Genomic DNA, 23,319 nt, shown 5'->3' on the forward strand with positions numbered 1-23,319 from the left:
CTACTTGATAGTCTACCACCAAAACCTAATGGGGACACAAATAGGACACTGTAACCACCCACAAAATGTCACAGTCTTGATGGACAAGCCATGACAATCTAAGAAAAAACAAATGAAAGCCAATGGAAATGAGGGGGACTCTCTCTGTCTTTGTACTTGAGGAACTGGCGACACCTTGTCTTCAACACATCTAATGTTTTCTGTAGCCAGATATAATAAATTGCAATAAGCAACACCTTTTCAGTTCCAGCAACACATTTATCTTGGTTGTGCAAGCAAAGCCACATTTATATTGAAAGGAAGGTCACTGTGTGATTTTTTTTCGACTGTTAAGACAAAATAATGTCTAGTGCAAAATACATAATCTTCTTAAATACGTAAAGATCATAACATAAGTAGCAGTTATTTGAGACTGTTTTTTTTTTTTTTTTTACTGGTAGAACAGGAAGGGGGATACAGTCTCTTGAGTACATTCGATGTTTTAGCCAAAATAGTCCGCAGAATAATTTCACTGAGCAGAGAAGCAAGTGCGATGCCCATGTACTAAATCTGATTGCTTTATGAGAATAGAAGTTTCTTTGAACACAAACACTGTTCCAAAATCACCAACAGAATTAGTGTTTATACATTTCAGAATTTCACGGATTGATCTTTTGTTGTTTGTTCACTTCCTAGTTGAGGACGAAAGGAGCAAGTCAATATCTTGTATGGCTTTTGATGTTTTTTCCAAAACTGACGAGATGTCACCCACGTCAGGTAAGCTTGCATCATCCTGAAAGGTGCTTTTGTTGGTGCCTCCGTGCTCGATTTCCTTTGGCTCAGATGTATTACTTGGAAGATGGGTGTGCTCTAGCAAAACTGAAGTTTGAAGCAGTGTGTTAAGGGATTAATATAACATAAAAATAATGAGAAATTTTTCAAACCACAAACGTTTTTGATGAATATATGCGAAAATGAATCTTTAAGTGCTGTAATAAACTCATTACTGTCACCCCACCACATTATTCTAATATTTGGGATCTCTCCGGAGTATGAAGGGAGGAATCAAAACTCAGCACTAGACGGATTCTTCTAGCAGAAAAACTCATGGCATTTTCTTACTGCCATTTTGAGTGGCGGAGGACATGAAAGGCATTTCTAAGGTCACTACAGTCAAATACAATTATCACTGACTGAATTTTTTTTTTTAAAAAGTATAGGATCATCATGACATTGTAATGCACTTCAAGTAAGAGGATTACGTTGTTATTCTATTGGCAAAGTATATTACAACTGATAGAGTTAGAGTGCAAACATTACAAATAAACAATTATGTCACTAAAACATAAGTGAAATAATGTGTTTAAATATTATTGAGAACGTGTGTTTTGGAAAAACTGATGAAAATTTATTTTGTGTATTCATAATTAAATGTACTGAAAAACTAATATTAATATATATTAAAAGGATTAATAGTTTGTTTAAATATTATGAAATGTTTTATTCTTCATGTTTTAACATTGGTTTTAAAAAGGCCTCATGTTTAGTAAGCTGCAGAGGCAATGTTTAAAAATGTTAACGCTATGAATAATGTTTCTCTAAGCGTGCTGTGTGTGACTTACGCACTGTGGAAAAGTTATGTTCTTATGTTGTAACATTTGTTTGTCTTCCTGCAAGATAATGCGTACCCAGGAATAATAGTCTTAAGGGCTCTTGTATAACCTGCAACAATTGTATTCTACTGCGGAAATGGGTGACTGCAGTGGGAGAAGATGAGCCAATCGTGAATGCAGAAATTGAAGAAAAGATACTTCTGAAACATGGAGTAAATGTAATTGACTATGACCTAAACCACCCCATAGACTGACCAATAGAAGCTTAGCTAGTTGCTTACTATGACTTTAATATAACAAAATTAGGTCATGTAAGTTCAGTTCTTCGCAGTTCTTTTGTGTGCCTTGCAGTTTTCAGCTGCCATTGGAGTATGCTTTTACTCTGCTAGTGTAATGATGTGCTGTGACTTTAGATTTCTGTCATTTTCAGTTCAGATGCATTAAGGCCAAACATTACTGAACTGTCCCCTATTATGTCACTGTCCAATAAAGAAGACCAGAAGATGCTCCACTGATAAAGACATTTCTGCCTGCTGATCCATTTAGGAGAGATATAACCAAATGTGCAATTGTCTTTCTTGATGATTTTTTTGTTTTCTCTCTTTAGAAACCCAACTGCTATTTTTGGTTAGCGCCATAGTCCGATGTTTTCCAAATTAATTTTTGTATGCTTTTCTTTTTGCATGAAGCCCAAACATGCTTGTCGAATTAGAGTATTAGCTAAGGATGCTACAATCTAAATTTTACTGTTTCATATAAATTGATTGTAAACATTGTATCTGCGTTAACTAAATGTATGCTGTGTCTATCATTCATCCGTTATTGTTTTTCTGCATGGTGATTCATGAATGCTTATTGATAAATATTCTGTCTATGTTAAGACTCTTTCGAAGATTTGGTCAGCCTGTATTGTTTCTGTATTTTTATAATTTGGTCTTGCATTTTGTTTATGTGATCTTAGCATTGTTAATATAAAGGACAATAGATGTTTGAACTTTATTAAACAGGTGTGGTGATTCATGGTCACATGTGCGTATAAATTACTGACTCCAACATTGAAAGTGATGTTTATTGACAATCTCATTGATGTTGATTGCTAGGGTGTTATCTCACTCCTAGCTGAGTCCACAGATTCTTGTCGACCTCTAAGGGTAATTGATGGTTAGCCTATACGTGTCACCTTATAAATCAATTCTCAAAAGAAATATAAGGTTGGACACGCCCACACCAGTGACATCAAGAACACTCCTTGTAATCATCTCACCATGTTGTAGGCTCCCTTCTATCTCTCGCTTGGAGGTAGGAGCCCTGTAATTCTTCTGCAATCAGTAGACACACAGCTCACTCATGGGCTTGTCCGTGAAACTTCTGCTGATTGCAACTCCCACTGACAGAGGTGAAAGAGGGCTTTGCATATCCGATTTACTACCTTCATGAGCCAACTCCAGGGCTCCCCTTCTGCACTCTCCATAACCTTAACAGCAGTCATTTCTAGCAGTACTTATTCCTGCCTGCCCTGCCTCCTGCTGGCACTCCTGCTGGTAGAGAAGGCCGGAGACAGGCCATCAGACAAGAAGGGGCAGACATTACTACTGCTGTTAGAAGGCACTCCCTGAAATTCCTAAGCCCAATGTTCAACTCCCATTCCCCAACCAAATGAGAGGGAAGACTACAGAGTCAACAGTTTATTTGCTCAGTGGCAAAACCAGCACAAAAGCAAAGGGTCAAGATGAGCCATTCTGTGGAAGGCTGCATGGAGCATTACTCAACACATTTCTACTGACCGGAGGATCAGAAAACCTACCGGTAGACAGTGAAGTTCTCACTCCAAACGCTCTACTGCTACATTGTCACCTTCTCAAGGAAAGAACAGAAACACTCATTATATGAAATTCAACTCTACATTAAAAAGTTTATTGCAAGTCACCTCGGAATTCTGTCATCTTAAAAAGTCACTCAGTGCTCCCCGGGGTGATAGGCCCACCTATTTATAACGTTCCAAACTAGTTCCTTTTTATGAATTTATTTAGGTAATTTCTAAAGCTAGTCTGCTTACTCACACATTGTCTACTTAACTAAAATATTTTATGTTTATCTGCAGTCAGTGAATACATTTAATTCTGAGTGCATTTCCCTTGGTTTATTTCAGTATACTTAATCGGATTTGATCAATTTTTCACCTAAAATGTCACAGACGCAAAGTGCAGGGACAGGACATAACTAATCTCAGACGTTTGCCTTACTCACAATGTACCCCAAACGAATCTAACATACTCTGTTTTATCAACCGCCCCCATTTTCACACGACGTCCACGCACACACATAACTAGATAAAACATCCCATTGAAAATGGGGCTAGAATGTGTTCTCACTTGAGGTACTTCAGTGAAAAAGGGCGCTCATTTTTTTAACGTTTTTAAATATCCTAATTCTGTTAATGTAGGCTGTTTCACCTACTTTTCAGCTTAGAAAAGGCTCCTTGCTCATCAAGAAAACAGAAGAAGCCTCAGAAGGGACACGCAGACATCACTAGAAACACAACTGTCTCTGAAAGCTTACACACGATTCACCCACAATCACTTTGAAACTGCGCATCATTCCACAGTCAATCATCAATATTCTAAAATAATGTAATCACCTTTGAAATATAACCGACATGTTCTCCTTTAAAAACAACCTGCAGGCTTGTAGGTTCAACATTCATTTGCTTGCTAGAGTTGCCATCTTAATCTTGCTGAGAACCTGCATTTCACTCCTCAGTGATTTGTATGTTCGTTGATTATGTTACAGATGATCCAGCAGGGCGTCCTGTGGTGGATGCAGCTTTAGTATACTAGCATAAACCTCTGTTTTTCACTCATTCCAGTGATCTGAGAGTACTTTCAGTGATTTGGAATTAACATTATAACATACATTATAACAAATTAGTCTTACTTAATATAATTATACTGCAAATGATTACAACACATGTACTTTTTATTGAAAAGATACAATTAAATCGTTGTATTTTTTCAAGTTCAGCCATAACAGACCTGTTAAGGGAGAATAAAAATTGATAAATGTTAGAAATAAGGCACCCTGTATATTTTGGTTATAAAAATCTTTGACATTGTGCAAATTAGCTAATAAGGTAGTATCAGCTCTAATGAAACATTATTACCTTTATAATAATGCCCGGTTAGAGACTGGCCTGATGTACTCTAATAATCAGAGATCAATACAGTGTGGTCTTCAGACAATATAAATATATCCAATAATCAATAGTCCTAACCCAAGGCCAGTTCTCACACAAAATCGTGGCCTCCTTCAACCCTTCACACAATGTGTTCACCATCCTAAACTGCAAAATACACTGACAATTTCAGTATGGAGAAGGAAACATGTTACAAGGAAAATCTATAATTATTTTAAAGAAGCAGCTTAATTAGAAACGAAACAGAAACACTTAAGCCTTTCTCGCCGAGCAGGATATAGATAAGTGAAAGTCACCTAATTACTGCACGATAGAGGGGGATTTAATTCACTTGGGTTCATTGTTGCTACCTCCTTCCCCGGCAAGAGACCATCTATGACCCCTGAAAAACTATGTGTTTGGCAGGCCACTCTGGAGGATTATTAATGGGATCTGCAGTTAAGCAAAATTAACATACCTGTGTTTTTTCGTTTGACTTCCTGAGCTGTACTGAAGATCTATGGCAATGGGTGTTGTAATAAAGAGGGCATAAAAAAACGAAAGTTACCAGTTTTCCTCCGTTTCTGAGACTGGAATCTTGTTCTCCAAGTTCACGTGCAGCCCCTGGCACCATGCAATCACTGCCTTCACATAGCTATGGTATTGAAAGACAATACATATTATTTACCTAAGCAACAATTTTCTGAGCGTAGCACAAGGAATATAAAAGTTTGCTAATTGTGAACAAAGTTACTCGTCCAAGTATTACCAACCTCTTTAAACACTGGTTTCATCATGCTCACCTGGAGATATGCAGAATCCCCACTTTAAGTATCTTCTGTTTAGCGAACACCTATGTAATGCACTATCCATGCATGGTGTAAAATGTAACTGCCCACTATTTTATTGATATACAGTTATTTAATATAATCTGATCACACTTATTCCAAGTTTTATTAGAATATCAATGCGAAAAGTCCTAAAAAGTTACCTGAAAATAGCAATTCCAACTGCATTTCTAGCTTTCTGTATAGTGCCTTTATGTAGGCTAATCTCTTATATTGGAACGTTTAGCACGGAAAAGAAAGCACCTTGTTTAACTCTTGAAACAGGTATACGGCTCTTCCAAAATGATCTACGGAGTTTCTGCTACAGTAAACTCATATTACACAGAATGATTCGAGGGTACATGGTCACGCTGGGGCAATCTGAGTATGAGCTCTGATTCTGCACCAGGCATTGCTAAGCTGCACATGTGATTGGTGGAAATGAGCAGCTGTGAGATGTCGCACAGTCATCGTCCTTCACTTGCTGATAAATGAAATGAGGCCTGGAGTGTGATGGGGTTTGAGATGTCTGCATTGTGCACCCTGCTCATCCCCGTGTCTTGGCAGTAGGCCTGAAGAAAGCACTTCCCCATGAAAAGTGTGAAGAGGCTAGGGAACCCCTCTTTGTGCCCACATAAAGACAGCACACCTGTATGGAGCCCAGGCTCCCTGACATGCATAATTTGAAAAATAAGGAACTGAATATCAGACCTGCACCAAATGCACTGGCTTACAAACCAACCAGTAACTACCTAAAAACCTCAACCAGAAACTAACGTGCGAGCTTTGGTACTTCGCAGGACTCATTGTTCACGAGCTATTGTGTGGGTAGTCTCAACTTCCACTATAAGAAAACATCTATCTTCACTTGCCTAAATGCTTAGAAAAAAATTGCAGAGGACCAACTACCCAGTTCAACTCAAGGATTTGATCTTAGAAATGAGTTTCACAGAGGAAAAATGAATCAGAACATTAAAAAGTTGATAAAGGCTCGGCACGGATGGTCCATGCAAAACTAAACAATTGCAGCCAAATACCAAATGACTAGTGGCCAGGCTAGAGACACCACACCTATATCTATACAGCAGTCTCAAAAGAATAGGCTAACAAAACACTGCCGGTCCGTTTTATCTTTTATTGCCGTAGATAATCTGTATTTATTGAGCACATTTCAACATACTCTGAAAAACCAGGACTCTCCAAAATGGTAGTTTTTTTCAAGTAACAACTGCTGGCTTTCTCCACAGTTTTTGGGGCACTTGAAGGTGATTCGATTGAGTTCAAAGTCCCAAAGGCATAATACTGACTGCAGTGGCTGTTTGTAAGGCCCTCACCCACTCCATGACACTAATACTCTATGTTTTCCCTCTATGTGGTGAGACGCAGTGCACTGTACCGTGGGCGAATGAAAAACTCGGTGTTTTGCTTTTTAACTGGAGTACAGTAGGTTGATCTAGGATCCAGTCCAGAAACAGTCAGATTGTCACAAAACACTTAGCTAATGTATCAAGAGATCTGCTAGCGTCAACTTTAATGTTGTGGTATAATCTCATCTCTTTGAGTACCTACATGATTCAAGGTATTGCATGTTCAATGTACCCTAGGTAGCCTGATGCTGACATCCCAGTTGAATGGCTTATTTCTCCTCATCTAGTCCAACAGCTCAGATTCCTAGTCACATTTCAGTGGCGCAATATGTTACTCTCCTCCGCTGTGAATCAAATTGCATTCCATTGTCAGAGCAAAGTCATGAATATGCTACAGTGTCCATCTATGCAAGGAAGACCTGCTGTCTGATCAAGAAGGCAGTGTGGAGATGTAGTTTCACTCCACTGCAGAGGAGGAACGCCATTTACAGTCTCTGCCTGTGGAGCCGCAGATCCCCTTGTTCAGAGGGAGGACACGTACGAGAAATATCTCCACTGGATCAAGAATGTTTCTTCCGATGTCATCACAGAGAACGTGACCAATGTTGCCTGCTGCAGCACCAAACCAGGAGAGATGCTTAAAAGAGGAACCCGAATGTCACTTGCTATCCGCCACATGCCGAAGATGTTAAAGACAACCATCATCTTGGGAGGAAGAAAATGAGCATGCCTTTTCACTCTAGAATCTGAAGCAGTTTTTATGTTTACTTAATCTCTTCAGGGTTTTGAAAACTCTTGAGAAATGCACATTGCATTCCTAACTGATTCAAGATGCTATCAAATTCAAACATGGAGCATGCATAAGGCATTCTGGTGCTTCTTGATCTGGGGACAATCCGTGAGTCGTACAAGTCCAATTTTACATTATCAGGTGGTAATTAGGTCGAACGAAATACCAGAGGAGCAGGCAGTTCATACAAGCCATCCTTTACACAATTACCAAGGCTCATCAAAGAAGAGAAGTAAAGGCAGCCACATACTTTATGTGCAAGGAAAATGTTAGTTTAGATAGGTCCTGTCTCAGGTTAAACGGAATGATCACAACCACAGATGAGACAGACTGCGAGGGACCTCACCCACTGCTCTTCAGTAGACAGGCCGGTGGAAACATCATCAATAGCAAACAGCAACAGAAACCGAATAATATACTCTTGAGGCAGTCTTCCCGCAGAACAGACATAGTAATTACCGCCATGGCGGAGGTCGGCGGTCGCACCGCCAACAGGCTGGCGGTGCACCGCTGGGCATTCTGACCGCGGCGGTTCAGCCGCGGCCAGAAACAGAAAGTCGGCGGTGTACCGCCGACTTTCCGCTGCCCGTCTGAATCCTCCATGGCGGCGGAGCGCGCTCCGCCGCCATGGGGATTCTGACACCCCCTACCGCCATCCTGTTCATGGCGGCTCTCCCGCCACGAACAGGATGGCGGTAGGGGGTGCCGCGGGGCCCCTGCCGTGCCCATGCCAATGGCATGGGCACGGCAGGGGCCCCCGTAAGAGGGCCCCAAAAAGTATTTCAGTGTCTGCCCAGCAGACACTGAAATACGCGACGGGTGCAACTGCACCCGTCGCACCTTCCCACTCCGCCGGCTCAATTCTGAGCCGGCATCCTAGTGGGAAGGTTGATTTGCCCTGGGCTGGCGGGCGGTCTTTTGGCGGCCGCCCGCCAGCCCAGGGCAAATGTCAGAATCACCGCCGCGGTCTTTCGACCGCGGTGCAGTGTTCTGACGGCGGTACCTTGGAGGTCAGAATGACCACCATAATGAGCAAATCAGTAACAGTACAGCCAAATCCAACTCCTCCTCTTCTCTTCTTGTGGTATCTTCTCATCTTCATTCCTCTTTGACCTGAGATTCCAAAATACGCTGTCCCTGTAAGAGTTTGGGTAAGAATGCTTACACTGGATGAGATGCATTATCGTATTCATAGGAGATGGGGGTCAACTTAAATGCCTGTGTTTTTTTTTCTTTTTTTTTGGGAGAAAGGGGATTCTGGAGTCAGATCAGTTGGTTAGATTTGGTAGGGCTTGGGTGCACAAAAGTTCCCTATGAATAGGTTAAATAACAAAAACAATTGAAAGAATATCCATTGCAAGATATTTCCTAAACATGCATACTATCCACATAAAAACATTTACTTATTATAAATTCATAAATCTAGCCGATCTCATGTCCCACCTATTCTAGGGCCAGGATAATCTAATATTCTACTTTAAGTCCTAGCATATATGGATAGTGGATGTAGGTAAGCCTGCAGCCAGGAAAATATGTTTTGGGTGCATGAGCCTGTTATCAACAATAAAAGAACTGGGATCTTGGTGGCAGAACAATGGAATTTTCCTCAAAGGCCCATACATCTCCATGCACAGCAGCAGAACTGCCAGCCCATGATGCTCCCTGTTTTTCCCACCTCTCACCAGCTGATAAAAAACAATCACAGTGCAGCTCTCCAGGGCTTCAACGCACACCCCAGCTGACCTTGTGCACAATAGTGGTACCACCCATGCACTCTACTTGTTAAACCACACTTTCTGCCCATGCTCGATCTTAGATACACTAAATTAACGGCTTATAAAGCCAAGGCCATCGCCTGTTTGGACCTCTTCAGGTCAAGGAAGGCTAATGTCAGAACAGCACCCCCGCCCCGAGGCACCACACCAGCAGTCACAAACAGACCACACATTCATGCATACCACACCTGCGGAGCAAAAATCAAGACTTCATTCTCCTTACCAGAACAATTGTCAATCCACCCACACAAATACACTAACTCATGCTAATAAAAATACATCCCTGCAAGCGTCCATGTTCCCAGCTTAGCAAATATCATCACATCACAAAAATATGGTTTGCTGACTCTTTTATAAACATCTTTGGTATTCTCGTCCATATTATCCCTATCATCCAACAAACTGACCACACCCACAAATCAGGAGGACTCGCAGTCATCCGCAAATCATTGTTGCCTTGCACATGTAGTGTCCCGGTAACGCACATCATTTTACTTCTTCACCTGCCATTCCACAGAATTACCTACAAATCACCTGGACCTCAAAAGTGCTTTACAGAGATAATCACAGACATAGTTACTCTACCTTCATTCAATTTACTCACTACACAGTCCTTGAAGACAAATATCTGAGTGATTATAGCACAAAGGTAATGCAAAAGTTCCTTTCCACTCTGTTCAGCACTTTAGACATTAAGCTGAGCCTCACAAAACACTTCTACTCAAACGATAACACCTTCCATCCCATTAAGACGTTTTAATTCAATACAAGACTCAAATTCTGCTGGACTGACCACTTCATCTCATTCTACATCCTCCACTCAACACTAATGCCCTACGGCAAACCGATAAAACATGTGTTCCATTCCTAAAAAGACCTAACTACGGACACCCTTGAAGAACTTGTCAACCTCTCCAACTTCTTCCTGCCCACACTCAATGTCAATACGCTGCTCAAGGTATAACAATAGTACCCTGACAAACTATGTAGAATGCAGCATACACATAAAAACATGATCTTGCAACGCTGAAAGCACTCCGCTTGGCATGTAGATCACCACAGTAAAGGCCCTTTCTACAAGACTACCATCAACAAAGCAGCTAACCGGAACAAAGCACAATTCAATGCTGTCAGTAACTGTGCTAATCGGGTTCTAGTCTCTCCCACCACTAGGTCAATTGACAAATGCACCATCAATAATTTCTTCTTACAGAAGATCAACAAGATTGAGTCCCGCATGACAACTTGAAAATGAAATCCAGTCTACCTCCAATCCCGCTTTCACCTCCACTTGCTGACTGAGCAACTCATTCAAGGCCACCTCAACAAAACAGCATTCTACTATCAACCACAGTCAAACATATTCACGGCAATGCCCTGTGACACCTGCTCAGCATGGACAATGCCTCCCTTAGCAAGGAAAGCCTTGCAGATGACCTGAAAAAGAATAGTTCCTACCCCTGATGAAAAAAACCTACACTGGACCCTGATAATCTTGACAACTCTGACCCCATAATCCATCCACCTTTCATCAGAAAGATCATCATGAAAGCAGCCTCCACTAAACTACAGGATTAATTTAAGAAGACTAACATTCTTCAAGGCTACTAATCCAGCTTCAGACCACGCTGCAGCACACAGACGGTCCTCCTTCAAATAATGGATGAGGTCATTTTAATAAGTGAAAAGCGCAAGCCTCTCTCCTAGAAATGATCAACATCTTGACAGCTTTCAACCCAATTCACCACCAAACCCCGTTCCTCATCCTGGAAACATGTATGACTTTTTCTGAAATTACGCATCAAAGGTTCTCCTCTTCCCTCACCAACCAAAACAAATGGGATCTTTGAGCATTTTTCCACATGAATCTGTGCTCTCCCTTATAATCTTCAAACTCTGCAGAGACTCTGAGGATCATTCTCACTGATAGCAACCTCAAAATCCATCAATAGGGCAATGATATTCAACTCTACTCATCTTAAGACATTCATAACTCAAATATGCCTGAACAAATTCAGACCTGGATGTCAAGCACCTGCCTAAGACTAAACATAACAAGGGCAGAATTCCTCACAATCACTAACAGCACCAAGCATTCTCAGATTGAAATCTGGCTTTCTGTGAAAATCCCAGATAACTTCACACTTCATCTTACTGCCAGTGCAAACTCATTTGGATACTTCCTTGACACAGACCACTGTTTCAAAGAAAACATCCTCCAGAAAAATCAAATCAGCCTGGTACAATTTCCTGCTCATGAAAAAGTGACAACCTTTCCTATCTGAATCTTACCTCTTGACAACATTACAAGCCCTAGCCCTCTCCCACTTGAGTGAACGCAAAGCTCTACTCAATGGCCTCCCCAATATTACCTTGGCACACCCGAAGAGCATCCTAAACACTACTACACATCTTGTGAAAAGATTGCAGATGTATGACCATAGTACTGCACCTTTGAAGGAACAGCACTGGCTTTCTCCCCAAACCCACATCACTTTCAAGACCAGCTACATTACCTTGAAACCCATCAGATGCAGAACTCCTACATAACCCGATAAACAAATTCCACCCAAGTTTGACAGCAGCAAACTTGAAGGTAGAAAAGATAAGTTAGCACTATACAAATACAAACACAAACACAACCCCAAACATACTAACCATGTACTCAAAGGTAAACCTCTTTGGCTCCAATGTTCTGTATCCCCCAAATACAGTCCTCTATCTGTATATGCCTCTATTTCAATGTTTGGTTCTTTTTATCAGCATTTCCATGTCAGTATCGCACATCAGTGTCTCCACGTCTTTAGACTAGTGTCAGTGTGTCATTTTGCATCACTGTCATCATTTAAGAGTCATTGTTCCTATATCAAATTTTGTGTCCAACTACCAATGTCAGTAGCTGCCCGCCAGTTTGTGTCCATGTATCAGTGCCTCAAGTTAGGTGCCCTGGTATTAACGTCCTGATGTCCCAGTTTGTGCCCAGGGTTGGTGTCATAATATAAATGACAAAATAGCAGTGTGCCGGTGTCAATCTCCCAGGGCTCCCAGTGCCAGTTTGTTCATGTCAGTGTTCTGTTGTCAGTTTCTCCAAGTAAGTGTCCCTTTGTTGGAATCCCACTACTAATGGCAATGTCCTAATGTCATTTTTAGTGTCAGTACGTAGATGAGCAATCAAGGGAGAGTCATAAAAAATAGCTAAAATTATTTCCTTGAATATGAGAGCGCTACAAAACACATATAGTTGAGGGCCATGAAAAAGTTGATGGAATCCAAAGAAGCCATCATTTCCTTACAACAGGCCCACCCAAAATGATACCCTACAATTTCCGATATTAAATACAGATACAGTGAGTAACCCTGCTTTGGCCAATCTTGCAGCTCCTGAGTCAGAGGCAAAAAAAGGACAATATATTGTGAGAAAGGGAGTGTTAGAGATGGGGTTTCTGGTTGGTTAGGGTAGGCACCTCAACCAGGCAGAACCCACTACTCTAGTCAGACTAACACACCGAAGATGACGCCTGCTCACCCCCTTGATAGCTTAGCCAATGTGTAAAGTGTGTGCACAACACACACACTCCAGTGACACCATAAAAATATGAAGTATATTATGCACAAGTCACAGACCAAAATGACATAAATCAGCAATTACTTAGTCAACTAGGCAATTATCAAAATATCACGGTAAGTGCAGTAAAGAAACAACTGCTACTTTGCAAAACATCATGAAAGAGAATATTACCATGTATATGAGTCAGCCCCTGAAACTGTACTTGTTATCCTGATCAGTCTAAGGCATAAAACAAGATACATCCATCTCCGATGCATCAGGTAATGAGTAAGGCACAGAATCATCCAATACCGCCCACAACTGTAACCAACTCATCGATATCGGGCATCTGCGCTTTTATTATATGTCATGTGGTAAGTTGTTTCCAAGCCTAAATTACTAGGCTCGGTATAAACGGGACCTCCGTTGAAGATTCCTTTCCGTTCTGCAAGCTATATGGTGAATGCCCCCTCAAAAGGTTTGCCACAAGAGTAGGGGGGAGGGCACACACACACACTTCCCACTTCGGCGGGGAGACCTCGCAAGGTCCCCTGCATGTAGAATAATGAAAGGCTGCTGAGGGCTCCCCCACTAGGGGAAATACAGTACTTCTAAGCAAGCCTCCTGGCTCTGGGGAATTGCCCGACGCAAAGCCCAACACTCCCCCACACCGGAGAGCACCCAGGAGATTCAAATCCCCCCACCGAAGCACCCGCACTGAGGAGTGCAGTCCAGATTCAGTGAATGGCCTCCCCATCTTGGAGGGCCATCGCCGACTCCGGGCACCCTCACTTAGTGGAACACGATGTCTGGGTTTCACAGGATACTGCCCTGCAGGATGAACCTTCTATAGGGTGGGAGGTCCCCCACACTCCTTCACAGGAACATCCCCCTTGATGAGTGGAGGGACCGATGAGGCAGCAGCAGACTGCCTGTGCAAGCTGCCAGGGGAATCCAGAGGGTGTTTCCGGCTGAGAGACTGATCCACCAGCTCTCAGACTTTGGCAGACGTTTGGGCAACCTGTCCACCGAGCCCATAGCGTGTCTACTAAGCGCCAACCACACACTGATTAAGGTCCAGACAAGAGAGCACCTCAAACGCAGTTCGCAGGAGTATCAAGGGGCTAAGAATAGCACTCACCCTGCGCTAATGCAATAAATATGAAAGCGCTCTTCACACTCTGAGTTAGACAAACCAAGGAGCAGGAAACTGCGCAAGTCCTGCATGGCCTCCTTGGGAGGAACTTGGAGGGGGCATAAAGCAGGCAGTAGGGGTGAGGCAGACAGCACAGTAAAACTAGCAGCTCCAATAGAGATCTTTCCTGATAGCACCACAGCGCTTTGGCAGTCCAATATCAGGGTACAGCTGGCAGCAGGGCAACAACAGAAAAGCAGTCCTTATGAGTTCTCTGTGTGGTCTAGCAGTCCGTCTGGCAGAGGTTCAGTCTCAGCTCTAACACATGCGGGCAGAGCCCCTGTACTTATACTCCAAAAATGCCTTTGTTCAGGGGATAGCTACAAAGGTACCCTTTCAAGTGAAGCACAACACTCCTTTCAACCCAGCCCTGTCACCATACATAAGTAGGGGGTAATCAGTCCATTGTGTGAGGGCAGGACACCACTTATAAGGTGTGAACGACTCTCATTCTCTCCAGCCCACGATGACTATCAATATGCAGATACCTCTTCTGGCATACCCAGCCCTTCTTGCGTTATGGCTGTCTGGAAAGTATGCACCAAGTGGAGCTGTCACTCCGCCCCAGACATGGATTGTAGTCAGGCTGCAAAGCACTAGAGTTATGAGCACAGAGAAATGCCCACTTTCTAAAAGCGGCATTTCTAAAATAGTAATGTAAAATCCAACTACACCAGTAAGTATCACTTATCACTACCATTCCAAACATACCTCACTGATCAGAAATTACCACTTATACATATATAAGGGAATTCCCACTGCAAACCTATGAGTGGGGCAGCTCTCACAGTGGTGAAAAACAAAATAGGCTGTTTGTCACTACTTGGACATGTAAAAGCATAAAGGTATATGTCCTACCTTTTGCATACACAACTTCCTGCCCATAGGGATATCTAGGGTCCACCTTAGGGGTGACGTAGGTGTAGTAAAAAGGGAATTTAGGCATTAACAAGTAGTTTGACTTGCCAAGTCAATGTGGCATAAACTGCACATGTAGGCACTGCAGTGGCATGTCTCACACAAGTTTGACAGGCTACTTCAGTGGGTGGCACAATTGCGCTGTAGGCCCACTAGTAGCATTTAATTTACAGGCCCTGGGTATATGGTACATCCTTTTAAAAGGGGCTTTCAGGTAAATTAAATAAGCCAAACAAGTGTAAGCCAATTATACCAAGTTTTAGAGGAGAGAGCACATGCACTTTAGCAATGAATAGCAATGGTAAAGTGCCTACAATCCTAAAGCCAACACAAAAATGGTAAGGAACAAAGGAGGAGAAAGGCAAAATGTTTGAGATAACCCTGCAGATAGAGCCATTTCCAACAGGGAGTATGTATGGACATCGGTGTTTATAAATGTACTCATAAAGCAGAAACCACGACAGGGTAGGAGGTGAAATGGTTACAATGTCCAAGAACTGAAAGATGGAACTGAGGATCTAATCTTGTTTGATATGCTGGGAATATGCCAGCTAGATTTAACAGAATGGCCATTCTATTCATACTGACTGAAAACATATTGACTGACTGATACAACTATATTAAGCCATATACTTTGATTGTATGGTCCCTTTAGAACCAAGCCTCAGTCAGAGTAGCCTCAAGCTAAGGAATTCAGTTAAAAAGTCTGGATTGTGCAAACTGGAAAACTATATGCGTTTTAATTTTGAAATTTAAACACATATAGAAACATATATAACATATAATGACATATAGAGTAACAAACTAACAATACGCAAAAGGCATTTATATAGGATGACTTTAGAAAAGCAGTGCCCACCTCTAGCAAATGAAACACGGAAGTACCTTCCACATGACACAACTATTCTAAAGGTAAAGACAAAGGAAAGAGATCCATAAGCATGATACAAGGTAGCAGCAATTAGAGGGCAAAGGTAAAATAAACATACAGCAGAGTGGAAAATACAGCATGTGCTTGGGGGGCATCATTTGCTAAATGTACTTTTTAGAACATGTAATTTTTCCATATTGTATAGATATAATGAGCAAGTTCTGGATATCATCTTTATGATAACCACTTACAAAACACACATGCCAACGAAAACAAAATTCAAGGAAATACTATCAAAAGTTGAACAGTCCTTACGATTCCTTCTGATTTGTAAAGGAATGTAAATTTTTCTGAAAAACACTGTGACAAATGTTTCTTTCTCTAACACAAATTAACTAATCAAAAGTAGAAATAAAAAGGCATAACTATGTTCATGTACTTGTTTTATTCTACCGATAGATAGGACTTCAATATGACAAATTAAAGTATGTCCTTCAACACAGAACTCCACAAACGGTTTTCACTGTAGCTCCTCTGATTTACTAATCCGGTCCCAGCACCAATTTACTAATCGACCCCCTTGCCTGACCAGCATTGTACACATGGGCTAGCACCTACAGTTAGACTTCGTTCTTCGGTGTCTCTACCATTATTATGTATCATACACACTGTCTCCAGGGGCAGGTCTGCACTATAGAAATAACCTGATAAGATTAAATATATATGATTAAATAAAATATATTCTTTAATAATTACTGCATTTTCATTGGATACCTTTCAAAGGAGCCTGGGAATTCTATTTGGATAAGTTGGTTATGTCCATCTGGAAAAATTATTTGGCACCAACCAGTTGTCGCATCTTGAGGGTTTCGAGAAGTTGGTAAGATAGCAGTGTCCACCTTTGAAAACAGTAGATATTATACTTTCTCAGCAGCAACAAAGGTATAAAAGTACACGTCAACTTCTAAATATATCAATAAAAATGCCCACTTTGTCTGTTTTAAATGCAAATAAGCACACAACATATTAACTGCATTTTCTGATCCACTTAATCTCCTAAACGCAGTGGCTAAAAATTAATATGTACTTAAATGATTTAGTGAAGACGTCACCGATGTTACAAACAAAGATATTTAAGACGAGTAAGTAGGAGAAATTCTAATTCTAGTCATAATAGCAGCAGAAACTTTATCATTAATAACCTTTAGTATTGGTGTGAATTTGTTTTGCCCAATTGAGAATAAATACCTGTGGTCCTCTAAGGTACTGAGTAAAATTCCAAATCATGTGCAGGGTGAAGCCATCAAAAAAGTTTGCAATCACTCGGTTATCAGAATAAGCTGAAAATCTTCCCAAGTTTTCGATAATGGCTTGCTGCAAAACTATTGGATGTTCCACAGAGCGACCACCAGCAGATACCTGTTGAAGTGAAATGTAATGTTTACGTTAGTTATAACCAGGTCTACAGGTGTTACTGGAACCAAGAAGAATCAACAGGAAATCACAGTTCCAGAAAACTAGCTCACCGCTAGTGTTTAGTTGTGTCTGAAGGTCCTGGCTTCACAGCCTGCCAGTCCATCCACTTGATACAAAGGTACAATCTGAACAAACCAACTTATCCTACTGTCAAGTTTCATATCTATCACATGACAGTTTGAAAGCAACAAAAGGTGAACACATATTCAGCCATACCTCATACTAATGTCAAAGCATGACAAGAAGTGCAGCTACTGCAACATGTCAGAGCGAAGTATTAATTTTCTGTCATAGTGAACAGATCAAATCAAATTTATAAATCGCAACTACTCAGCCGTAAGGGTCGCAAGGCGCTAAGGGGGTTTGTCCTCTGAGCTTCATTCGAAGAGCCAGGTTTTTAGGTCCTTCTTGAATTATAGTAGCAATGGTGACTGCCTGAGGTGCATGGGCAGGGGGATTCCAGCTCTCTGCCGCGAGATAGGCGAGGGATCTCCCACCAGACGAGGTATTCCATATGAGGGGTACGGTGGCTGGTGCTTGTTAAGCAGAGTGGCGAGGTCTGGTGGGGGAGTAGAAGGTGATGTAGTGGTTGAGGTATGCGGGTCCTACTTCTTGGAGGGCCTTGTAAGCGTGGACAAGGAGCTTGAAGTTAATTCTCTTCTCAATAGGGAGCCAGTGGCAGCCTCAGGTGACTGGAAATATGTTAGTGGCGGGGAATGTCCTGGATGAGTCTAGCGGAGGTGTTTTGGATGTGCTGTAATTTCTTGAGATCCTTCAGGGTGGTATCGGCATAGAGGGTGTTGCCATAGTTGAGTCTACTGGTAACCAGAGCATGGGTTACGGTTTTGCGGCAGTCCTTTGGGATCCATCTTTAGCTCTTCCGGAGAAGTTTGAGTATGTGAAAGCAGGAGGATGTGACTGAGTTGACTTGGCGGACCATGGCAAGTGATGAATCCAAGATGACGCAGAGGTTGCGTTCGTAGTTTGTTGGGGTGGGAGGGGTGCCGTGCGTCAATGGCTACCAGAAGTCGTCCCAGGCTGATGTGGATGGTCTTCTGGTTTCTTCACCCACACATAACTCTCACACGGAACTCTCAACAAATATCAGAGGGAATGCTAGTGATCTCAAGGAAACAGTTCTCAGTTTTTAGCTCGTTCTCCACTTAGAAAGGTAAACAACTTAGGAATCTGACAATGTAGGGTACGAGGGACACCATAGGGACAAAGTATCCTATCAAGAAGAATCATGTAAAAAATATAATCAAAGAGGGTAGAAAAAAAGAGATAACAATAGTGCATTAAGGAACGATCGCAACAATACCCACTACAGAAACACACAAATGCAAAACTAGAAACATTACAAAGCCAGGAGCATCATAGGTAGGTCCTGGTAACGAAGAATAAAACCAAAACTGACACTTAAATGGAAGTGGAACTTGGAGCTTAATTTCATTGTGTATTCCCACAATTAGACGCTATCTGAAATGCTGCCTAGTGCTGGCATTGGTCTTACCCCTCAAAACTGTAATATTTCAATTGCATTTCAATTTATTTTCCTCTGTAACATTAGGTAGCCTGAGCCCCAAACTCTGTAAATGGATCTCTCCTCCTGGTCTGAGTTCTGTATCCCACATGAGCCTATTCCCTCTGCCAAAGTATAAGGGCTGGACAGAAGTCCTAAATCATCTCGCCTCCAAAAACAAATCCTCAGCAGGTATGAATTAACAAAGAACACAAACTACTTACCAACGTGAATTACACTTGAAAAATGACCAACTATTTTCTTGGATGCTCAGTAGAAACTGATGGACTAAGCCACACAAAACAATTCACAAATCTAAGCACAATCTAATACATGGCCAATCTCTCACAACCAACTAGTGCATGTTTGCCTTAATCTCTATTCATGTAATTCTGCAAACCTTCCTCAATTTCAAAGATCACAATCTCTTTGAAAGATATATCCTTGCAACCTAACAATATCTAATCTCCCCATCTCATAGAGTAAATACATGGCATGGTTTCCTTGAGAGCAAACCACTTGTCTCAATAACCACTAGATTAACTACTGAACTTCGGTTCTGGAGCAGCGTGCTGTCCAACATAAAGCCATTCTACACCTCATAGTACGTGCTGCAAGAAACTGGGTTATTTATCAAGGGAGTAGAAGCCCCACTCAAGGAACAACCACAATCTTTGTCAGGGTGAACCACAAAAGTCACTTAGTCCTCTGGTAGCCTGGCACAAAAGAAGTCAGGCTTAACTTAGAGGCAAAGTATTTATGCAGCACACAAACGGTAAAAGAGTGAAAACAACACATGAAACATCCCACACCAATTTAGAAAAAAACTGCAGATTTTAATAAATACAACTATGCCAGAATGCTATTCTGGTATCATGCTGCTCCAATCGGGTCATTGTCTGTGGGCAGGAAAATTTGGCCACCCTTGTATGCCAGAGGAGGGGTGCTGTTAAGTGAGCCGTGATCATTACTGCACTGACTGGGTCATCTCCCATGTGCAGTGAAAAGCCTGCAACCCCAAGTGCCACGTGGGACCGCTATAAAGGGATTGCCATGCCAAGCAGGCTGTAGCACTTATGTGGTGGTATACAGGCGACCCCGTATGCCAGAGGGAACCTCTGAGAACAAGTAAGAAGGGTGACCTGGTTGACATCGTCAACAGAGGAGACAGGCCGCTTGTTGACAATAGCCGATCTGCACTGTGACTGAGAACCAGTGCCAGGACTTTCACACCTCCTCCACACTACTCCTTCGTCCCACCAACCGTGGGAAGAGCAGAAGAACTTATCCAGCTTGAAGGAGCAACAGGTAATCAAAAAACGCATCACAACAGGGCTCAAAGGCAACCTTTAACTGTTGCCACAACAAGGCCTTGCTGGGCAATAAAAAGAGATCAATAAAAAAATCAGCTAATTGTGACTGTAAAGGTTGAACGTTACTAGAGGAAAACTAAGCAACAAGTTTCAACTAGAGTCCCGTACAGATTGTTTTGGTGGAAGGACACCTGGCAGCCAGGATTAAACCACTACTTCGGGAGGAAGGCCGAAAGCCACCAACTGTTGTTGTTCGCCACACATAAAGGTGTAGGTTGTGCTTAGCTGGGTGTCCTGCTGAGTACAAAGGAGGTCCACTGGATAGATGCTCATGGCCTAACATTCTGGGTACTACACTCTCCTCGCCCAGTCTGAAGCCCTAGGAAGACTTGGGCCCGGTCTTTCCTGAACTTCTTCCACACTCTAGGCAGAAAGAATAGGGGTGGAAAGGCGTGTAGGAGTCCCAAGCTCTAACCCTGCGAAAAGCATCTTCTTGGAAGAACTGTTTTAGAAACTGCAGTGTGCTAAAATGTAGATGGTGCATGTTCTTTGTAGTGCCAAATAGATCAAGTCAGGGTTCTCCCCACTGTTGGAAGATGCCCTGTGCAACCTCCAAGTGTAGATGCCATTCATGATCTGCTAGGTAATATGGGCTTACTTTGGCCATCCTGGCACTTATAAACTCTGCCAGGTGTTGGTAGATCAGAAAGATCAAGGAATATCCTGAGCGTTCAGCCACTCCGAAGATGTAGGGCCTCCTGGCACAAGACCCACAAACCCAGGCCACCCTGTTTGTTGATGTACCACATGGTGGTTGTGTTGTCTGTGAGAAATTGCACTCATTCCACCTTGAGGTCAGAAGAGATGCTTTCAATGCCAAGTGAATTGTCTGCAACTCCAGCAAACTGATGCAGAGACCTCTGATTTCCAACTCTCCCAGATGAACCCCTCAACCCAGCAATCCGTCACAATTGTTATCTCTGGGTGGGGTAAGAAGAGGGGTCTGCCGGTGGTCCAACTGTGGTCGCGTAGCCACCACTGCAGATGTGTCATAGTCTTCTCCAACCCTTTGATGGTATCTGACAGTTTTACTTGGTGCTGAGCCCGCTTAGACTTCAGACCCATGTGGGCCACCTCGCATAGTCCACAAGCAAGATGTAGGAGGCCAAAAGACTAAGAAGCCTCAGAGCCACTCTCACTAAGGCCAAGGTTAAAGGTTGAAACCTCAGAATCATAGCCCAATTGTCCTGGATTCGTTAGGGCGAAGGAAAGGCAAAGAAGAGCACCATATCTAGGATGACTCAAATGAAAGGGAGACTCTCAAAAGGAGTCAGGTGTGACTTTGGCACATGGATCGAAAAACCTAACAATGTCAACAGGTCGGCTGTCATTTGGAGGTGGTTTACAACTGTCTATGGTGAGTCCGCATTCAAAAGCCAGTCTTTAAGATTGGTACTCTCAACTTCTGCATAGGGGCAGTTTCTGCCAGCATCACCTTCCTGGACACCCAAGACACATTGAGAGGCCAAAGGAGAGCACTGCACACTGTAAGTGTTCTTGGCCTGTCTGAATCCACAGCTAACATCTGTGGAATTATATTATGAGGAATCAGAAATTTTCCGAAAATCCATTGCTACCATCCAGTCTCCAGTGTAGACAGAACTTGGACCAGGGTGAGCATCTTTAACTTGTCCTTCCGAAGTAAGAAATTCAGAGGGCAAAGATCTAAGATGGGGGTGAAGGCTTCCAAGCTTCTTTGGCACCAGGAAATAACAGGAATAATAGCCAGTCCCAATCTCTGATGTTGGCAGCTTTTCTATTGCTCTCTTAGCCAAGAGAGCTTGAACTTGTCTGTGGAGAATGGACAAGCAGTCCTCCATGAGGTGTTGGGGCGTGGGAGGCAAATCCGAGAGGCGTTACAGGAAGGGGAGGGAGTAACCATTCTCCACAATTTGGAGCACCCATTGATACGATGTGATTGTCCTCCACCATGACAGGTAAAAGGTGATGCCACCGGTGATTGTGTGCCGCTGCAGACAAATTAAAGTGCTTTTGCAGCAGGTGCAGTGATGGATTGGGTAGTATGTTTTCCATGGAGATGTTGGCTGCCAGCTTCTCGGCCTTTACCTCAAAAGACTTTGGAGGCCTGTTGTTGCTGAGGTTGGTGTGGGCATTGCCTCTCCTGATACCCTCTTCTGAAGCCTTGAAATGAGTAAAACTGGTGGGGGAACTGTTGTGCAGGCTGTACTTTACTGTCCTTGAAGGGCTGTGGTGTAGAATGTGCTTTGCCTTCAACGAGACAGGTGCCATCACATGGCATGTCCATAAAAGACTGTTGGACATCACTGGAGAAGCCAGTGGACCAGATCCAAGAGTAGCGCCCAAGCACCAAGCTTTTCTTCACAAAAAACAACTTGTGAAGCACACGAATATACAAGTGTTTAGCTGTCCATTATGACGGATTCAAGGATCTACAATCAATAAAAAAAATTACAATAAGATAATCAAATACAAAAAGAAACAAAAGATAAACAAACAGTACAACTAGTATGTGGCAGGCACAAATACAACTTCTTTAATTAACATGATTATATCCATTTCAAAATACATCCCATGTTAACCATATTTCAACAACGTTGAGATTTGTTGGTATGAAAGCCAACCTATTTGAACAAATGAGTTAACAATGGGTCCATTTAAATACCAATACACTTATATTTACAAAATCAGCCAATAGAACAATTGAATCAAAAGTAAGTCAATCCAAGAACAATCTTGCTTGTATTTGCAGGATTCAGCCAGATTTTCTTGCTTTTCTTGATTGCTGTACCCAAACAGTTGGTTGTGTCCAGGCCAGATATATAGAGTACTTCGCTGCGCCGTGGTCATGATAAATGAGGTGCTGTAGATTTTGCGAATGTCATCTGGAACAGGTGGCTAGATGTACGCAACCA

General features: G+C 42.3%; 1 protein-coding gene across 2 annotated transcripts in view; it reads right to left on the reverse strand.

The window, feature by feature from the left end:
• Positions 1-432: 432 nt before the first annotated feature.
• C1_1H5orf34 (chromosome 1_1 C5orf34 homolog) overlaps positions 433-23,319 on the reverse strand; it is a 236,186-nt gene continuing 213,299 nt past the window's right edge. Inside the window, exons 9-13 of one of the 2 annotated variants that reach the window (XM_069221520.1) lie at positions 17,303-17,473; positions 16,829-16,953; positions 5,333-5,419; positions 4,584-4,624; positions 433-858 (exon numbers count right to left, since the gene is read on the reverse strand). In XM_069221520.1, the coding sequence (XP_069077621.1) occupies positions 665-858; positions 4,584-4,624; positions 5,333-5,419; positions 16,829-16,953; positions 17,303-17,473 (618 nt within the window). In that variant the 3' untranslated portion in view covers positions 433-664. The remainder of the gene's footprint in view (positions 859-4,583; positions 4,625-5,332; positions 5,420-16,828; positions 16,954-17,302; positions 17,474-23,319) is intronic. The other variant, XM_069221526.1, reaches the window with a different exon arrangement.

Source organism: Pleurodeles waltl, chromosome 1_1 (genome assembly GCF_031143425.1).
Source record: "Pleurodeles waltl isolate 20211129_DDA chromosome 1_1, aPleWal1.hap1.20221129, whole genome shotgun sequence".
NCBI classification, from domain to species: Eukaryota; Metazoa; Chordata; class Amphibia; order Caudata; family Salamandridae; genus Pleurodeles; species Pleurodeles waltl.